This window comes from Mustelus asterias, unplaced genomic scaffold, assembly GCF_964213995.1.
Source record: "Mustelus asterias unplaced genomic scaffold, sMusAst1.hap1.1 HAP1_SCAFFOLD_4778, whole genome shotgun sequence".
NCBI classification, from domain to species: Eukaryota; Metazoa; Chordata; class Chondrichthyes; order Carcharhiniformes; family Triakidae; genus Mustelus; species Mustelus asterias.
Genome location: NW_027594721.1, coordinates 1 through 7,500, shown reverse-complemented (window position 1 = coordinate 7,500; position 7,500 = coordinate 1). Strand labels below are relative to the sequence as shown.

The 7,500-nt window shown below is 49.9% G+C and overlaps 1 protein-coding gene across 1 annotated transcript in view; it reads left to right on the top strand.

Annotated features, from left to right (window-relative positions):
* LOC144491230 (protein-glutamine gamma-glutamyltransferase K-like) overlaps positions 1-7,382 on the top strand; it is a gene marked incomplete at its 3' end in the record, with an annotated part of 9,038 nt that extends 1,656 nt beyond the window's left edge. Inside the window, exons 3-4 of the mRNA XM_078208909.1 lie at positions 647-800; positions 7,098-7,382. Of these exons, the coding sequence (XP_078065035.1) occupies positions 647-800; positions 7,098-7,382 (439 nt within the window). The remainder of the gene's footprint in view (positions 1-646; positions 801-7,097) is intronic.
* Positions 7,383-7,500: the final 118 nt, after the last annotated feature.

Genomic DNA, 7,500 nt, shown 5'->3' with positions numbered 1-7,500 from the left:
CTATCTTTCTGTGTCTGTCTCTCTCTCTCTCTCTCTGTCGCTCTCTCTCTGTCGCTCTCTCTCTGTCGCTCTCTCTCTGTCGCTCTCTCTCTGCCTCTGTCTCTCTGCCTCTCTGTCTGTCTGTCTCTCTCTGTCTCGCTCCGTTTCTCTCTGCCTGTCTGTCTGTCTCTCTCTGTCTCGCTCCGTTTCTCTCTGCCTCTCTGTCTGTCTGTCTCTCTCTGTCTCGCTCTCTCTCTTTCTGTCTCTCTCCCTCTCTGTCTCTCACATTCCCTGCTTCTTCCCTGCTGCTGTCAGACTTTTGAATGGACCTACCTCGCATTAAGTTGATCTTTCTCTACACCCTCGCTGTGACTGTAAACACTACATTCTGCACCCTCTCCTTTCCTTCTCTGTGAACGGTATGCTTTGTCTGTCTAGCGCGCAAGAAACAATACTTTTCACTGTATCCCAATACATGTGACAATCATAAATCAAATTAAAATGAAAATACAAATTGGACTCTGATGTAGGTTATCCACGTGTCCCAGGGTGAGTGTCTGTCTGGGAGGCGGGTGTCTGCAGTGGCCTGGAATGTGATCCGCAATGTTTTTGCGTTTGGTGTAACACCCCGCTCCCTTCCTCCCCCTCCCACCCTCCCCTTCCTCAGGTCAACAGCGACAAGGTCTATTGGCAGCGGCAGCAGGACGGAACATTCCAGAAGGTCCTGGTGCAGAAAAAGGCGGTCGGCCACAAAATAAGCACCAAAGCGGTCGGTAGTGATGGCCGAGAAGACATCACGGAATCCTACAAGTTCTCCGAAGGTAATGGCGGTGGGAGAGGGGCCGGTCCATAAGATACAGGAGCAGAATCGGGCCACTCGGCCCATCGAGTCCGCCCCGCCATTCGATCGTGGCTGAGATGTTTCTCATCCCCATTTTCCTGCCTTCCCCCCCCCGCCTCCCCCGTAACCCTTCAACCCCTTTCCTAATTAAGAACTTGTCCAACCCCTCCTTAACGTGACTCACTGTCCCCGGTGTCCACCGCGCTTTGGGGGAGCGAATTCCACAGATTCACAATCCTTTGGGAGAAGTCGTTTCTCCGTTGGGGACGACACAAAGGTTGGTGGATTTGCGGAGAGCGATGAGGACCATCAGAGGATACAGCAGGATGTAGATCGGTTGGAGACTTGGGCGGAGAGGTGGCAGATGGAGTTTAATCCGGACTAATGTGAGGGAATGCATTTTGGAAGGTCTAATACAGATAGGAAATATACAGTAAATGGCAGAACCCTTAGGAGTATTGATAGGCAGAGGGATCTGGGTGTACAGGTACACAGCTCACTGAAAGTGGCAACGCAGGTGGAGAAGGTAGTCAAGAAGGCATACGGCATGCTTGCCTTCATCAGCCGGGGCATTGAGTTTAAAAATTGGCAAGTCATGTTGCAGCTTTATAGAACCTTAGTTAGGCCGCACTTGGTGTTCAATTCTGGTCACCACTCTACCAGAAGGATGTGGAGGCTTTGGAGAGGGTACAGAAAAGATTTACCAGGATGTTGCCTGGTATGGAGGGCATTAGCTATGAGGAGAGGTTGGAGAAACTTGGTTTGTTCTCACTGGAGCGACGGAGGTTGAGGGGAGACCTGATAGAAGTCTACAAGATTATGAGGGGCATGGACAGAGTGGATAGTCAGAAGCTTTTTCCCCAGGGTGGAAGAGTCAATTACTAGGGGGGCACAGGTTTAAGGTGCGAGGGGCAAGGTTTAAAGGAGATGTACGAGGCAAGTCTTTTACACAGAGGGTGGTGGGTGCCTGGAACTCGCTGCCGGGGGAGGGAGTGGAAGCAGATGCGATAGTGAGTTTTAAGGGGCGTCTGGACAAATACATGAATAGGATGGGAATAGAGGGATACGGTCCCCGGAAGGGGAGGGGGTTTTAGTTCAGTCGGGGGGCAGCATGGTCGGTGCAGGCTTGGAGGGGCCGAAGGGCCTGTTCCTGTGCTGGAATGTTCTTTGTTCTTTGTTCTTCGTTCTTGTTTCCTCCAACTCTGTTTTAAATTTGCAACCCCTTATCCTAAGACTATGACCGTCCAAGAATGTCCCACAAGAGGAAGCATCCACTCCACGTCTACTTTATCCAGACCTTTTACCACGGCCAATCCACCTAACCTGCACATCTTTGGACACTAAGGGGCAATTTAGCATGGCCAATCCACCTAACCTGCACATCTTTGGACACTAAGGGGCAATTTAGCATGGCCAATCCACCGAACCTACACATCTTTGGACACTAAGGGACAATTTAGCATGGCCAATCCACCGAACCTACACATCTTTGGACACTAAGGGACAATTTAGCATGGCCAATCCCCCTAACCTGCACATCTTTGGACACTAAGGGGCAATTTAGCATGGCCAATCCACCTAACCTACACATCTTTGGACACTAAGGGACAATTTAGCATGGCCAATCCACCTAACCTGCACATCTTTGGACACTAAGGGACAATTTAGCATGGCCAATCCACCCAACCTACACATCTTTGGACACTAAGGGGCAGTTTAGCATGGCCAATCCACCCAACCTACACATCTTTGGACGCTAAGGGGACAATTTAGCATGGCCAATCCACCGAACCTGCACATCTTTGGACACTAAGGGACAATTTAGCATGGCCAATCCACCCAACCTGCACATCTTTGGACACTAAGCGACAATTTAGCATGGACAATCCACCGAACCTGCACATCTTTGGACACTAAGCGACAATTTAGCATGGCCAATCCACCGAACCTGCACATCTTTGGACACTAAGCGACAATTTAGCATGGCCAATCCACCCAACCTACACATCTTTGGACACTAAGGGGACAATTTAGCATGGCCAATCCACCGAACCTACACATCTTTGGACGCTAAGGGGACAATTTAGCATGGCCAATCCACCGAACCTGCACATCTTTGGACACGAAGGGACAATTTAGCATGGCCAATCCACCGAACCTGCACATCTTTGGACACGAAGGGACAATTTAGCATGGCCAATCCACCGAACCTGCACATCTTTGGATACTAAGGGGCAATTTAGCATGGCCAATCCACCTAACCTACACATCTTTGGACACTAAGGGGCAATTTAGCATGGCCAATCCACCTAACCTACACATCTTTGGACACTAAGGGACAATTTAGCATGGCCAATCCACCTAACCCACACATCTTTGGACACTAAGCGACAATTTAGCATGGCCAATCCACCTAACTTACACATCTTTGGACACCAAGGGGCAATTTAGCATGGCCAATCCACCCAACCCACACATCTTTGGACACTAAGCGACAATTTAGCATGGCCAATCCACCTAACCTGCACATCTTTGGACACTAAGCGACAATTTAGCATGGCCAATCCACCTAACCTGCACACCTTTGGACACTAAGGGACAATTTAGCATGGCTAATCCACCTAACCTGCACACCTTTGGACACTAAGGGACAATTTAGCATGGCCAATCCACCTACCTGCACATCTTTGGACACTAAGGGACAATTTAACATGGCCAATCCACCTAACCTGCACATCTTTGGACACTAAGGGGACAATTTAGCACGGCCAATCCACCTAACCTGCACATCTTTGGACACTAAGGGGACAATTTAGCATGGCCAATCCACCTAACCTACACATCTTTGGACACTAAGGGACAATTTAGCATGGCCAATCCACCTAACCTGCACATCTTTGGACACTAAGGGACAATTTAGCATGGCCAATCCACCCAACCTACACATCTTTGGACACTAAGGGGCAGTTTAGCATGGCCAATCCACCCAACCTACACATCTTTGGACGCTAAGGGGACAATTTAGCATGGCCAATCCACCGAACCTGCACATCTTTGGACACTAAGGGACAATTTAGCATGGCCAATCCACCCAACCTGCACATCTTTGGACACTAAGCGACAATTTAGCATGGACAATCCACCGAACCTGCACATCTTTGGACACTAAGCGACAATTTAGCATGGCCAATCCACCGAACCTGCACATCTTTGGACACTAAGCGACAATTTAGCATGGCCAATCCACCCAACCTACACATCTTTGGACACTAAGGGGACAATTTAGCATGGCCAATCCACCGAACCTACACATCTTTGGACGCTAAGGGGACAATTTAGCATGGCCAATCCACCGAACCTGCACATCTTTGGACACGAAGGGACAATTTAGCATGGCCAATCCACCGAACCTGCACATCTTTGGACACTAAAGGACAATTTAGCATGGCCAATCCACCTTACCTACACATCTTTGGACACTAAGGGACAATTTAGCATGGCCAATCCACCTAACTTACACATCTTTGGACACCAAGGGACAATTTAGCATGGCCAATCCACCTAACCTACACATCTTTGGATACTAAGGGGCAATTTAGCATGGCCAATCCACCTAACCTACACATCTTTGGACACTAAGGGGCAATTTAGCATGGCCAATCCACCTAACCTACACATCTTTGGACACTAAGGGACAATTTAGCATGGCCAATCCACCTAACCCACACATCTTTGGACACTAAGCGACAATTTAGCATGGCCAATCCACCCAACCCACACATCTTTGGACACTAAGCGACAATTTAGCATGGCCAATCCACCTAACCTGCACATCTTTGGACACTAAGCGACAATTTAGCATGGACAATCCACCGAACCTGCACATCTTTGGACACTAAGCGACAATTTAGCATGGCCAATCCACCGAACCTGCACATCTTTGGACACTAAGCGACAATTTAGCATGGCCAATCCACCCAACCTACACATCTTTGGACACTAAGGGGACAATTTAGCATGGCCAATCCACCGAACCTACACATCTTTGGACGCTAAGGGGACAATTTAGCATGGCCAATCCACCGAACCTGCACATCTTTGGACACGAAGGGACAATTTAGCATGGCCAATCCACCGAACCTGCACATCTTTGGACACTAAAGGACAATTTAGCATGGCCAATCCACCTTACCTACACATCTTTGGACACTAAGGGACAATTTAGCATGGCCAATCCACCTAACTTCCACATCTTTGGACACCAAGGGACAATTTAGCATGGCCAATCCACCTAACCTACACATCTTTGGATACTAAGGGGCAATTTAGCATGGCCAATCCACCTAACCTACACATCTTTGGACACTAAGGGGCAATTTAGCATGGCCAATCCACCTAACCTACACATCTTTGGACACTAAGGGACAATTTAGCATGGCCAATCCACCTAACCCACACATCTTTGGACACTAAGCGACAATTTAGCATGGCCAATCCACCCAACCCACACATCTTTGGACACTAAGCGACAATTTAGCATGGCCAATCCACCTAACCTGCACATCTTTGGACACTAAGCGACAATTTAGCATGGCCAATCCACCTAACCTGCACACCTTTGGACACTAAGGGACAATTTAGCATGGCTAATCCACCTAACCTGCACACCTTTGGACACTAAGGGACAATTTAGCATGGCCAATCCACCTAACCTGCACATCTTTGGACACTAAGGGACAATTTAACATGGCCAATCCACCTAACCTGCACATCTTTGGACACTAAGGGGACAATTTAGCACGGCCAATCCACCTAACCTGCACATCTTTGGACACTAAGGGGACAATTTAGCATGGCCAATCCACCTAACCCACAAATCTTTGGACACTAAGCGACAATTTAGCATGGCCAATCCACCTAACTTACACATCTTTGGACACCAAGGGGCAATTTAGCATGGCCAATCCACCCAACCCACACATCTTTGGACACTAAGCGACAATTTAGCATGGCCAATCCACCTAACCTGCACATCTTTGGACACTAAGCAACAATTTAGCATGGCCAATCCACCTAACCTGCACACCTTTGGACACTAAGGGACAATTTAGCATGGCTAATCCACCTAACCTGCACACCTTTGGACACTAAGGGACAATTTAGCATGGCCAATCCACCTAACCTGCACATCTTTGGACACTAAGGGACAATTTAACATGGCCAATCCACCTAACCTGCACATCTTTGGACACTAAGGGGACAATTTAGCACGGCCAATCCACCTAACCTGCACATCTTTGGACACTAAGGGGACAATTTAGCATGGCCAATCCACCTAACCTACACATCTTTGGACACTAAGGGACAATTTAGCATGGCCAATCCACCTAACCTGCACATCTTTGGACACTAAGGGACAATTTAGCAAGGCCAATCCACCTAACCTACACATCTTTGGACACTAAGGGACAATTTAGCATGGCCAATCCACCTAACCTGCACATCTTTGGACACTAAGGGACAATTTAGCATGGCCAATCCACCTAACCTACACATCTTTGGATACTAAGGGGCAATTTAGCATGGCCAATCCACCTAACCTACACATCTTTGGACACTAAGGGGCAATTTAGCATGGCCAATCCCCCTAACCTACACATCTTTGGACACTAAGGGGACAATTTAGCATGGCCAATCCACCTAACCTGCACATCTTTGGACACTAAGGGACAGTTTAGCATGGCCAAGCCCCCTAACCTACACATCTTTGGACACTAAGGGGCAATTTAGCATGGCCAATCCACCTAATCTGCAAATATGTGGATAGCAGAAAGCGATGGGGAAACGAGGGGGCTCCCTGAGCTCCACCCCACCCCCCCCCCCCCCCTCCCCCAGTCCCCCAGTCCCCCCACTCCAAAAAAAAGGCATGTCTCGGGACGGCTCCCATCCCTTTGCGGATGATGCGCTCCTCCATCGGAATGCGTGTGGTTCCTTGCCGAGATTCTCTCCCGGGAATATAAATTGTCTCGAGAGTCTGGAGTTGAATATTGCCGCGTTTTTGTTCTGGTGGGCAGGCGAGGCAGGTGCGTTCCCTCTTCCCGCTCGGACGGGATATGGACCTCTCTGCATGTATTGGGGTTCGACTTAATTTACCCTCTGACCCCGCCCTCCGGTGGCCATTTTGTTTGGAAGTTTCTGGAGCATTTCCTGCCGCCCGCGTCCCGATTTGAACCGTGCGCCTTGTCTCCCTTCCTCCCCCCCCCCCTCCCCACCGCAGGGACGGACGAGGAGCGGATCGCTGTGGAGACGGCCTGTCGCCACGGGAGCAGGCCGGACACCTACGCCGACCAGTGGACGGCCAGCGACGTGGAGGTCAAGGTTCACACGGACGATGGCATCATCATGGGCAGTGACTTTGCCGTGACCATCAGCGTGGCGAACACGGGCTCCGAGTGCCGCTCCCTCACCCTCTACACCCAGGCCGTTGTTATGTACTACACTGGCGTCGCCAAGGGAACCTTCAAGAAGGACAAACGTGACGTGCTCTTGGAGCCCCGTGAAGGTGAGTCAACTTTGACCTTTCACCCTGTGCGCGTTGGCTGGGGCAGGGGCGGTGGGTGAGGGGGGGGTGTGGGGGGGGGGGGGGGGAGGGCCGTTTGGACCTAATGGGGTCAGGGGTC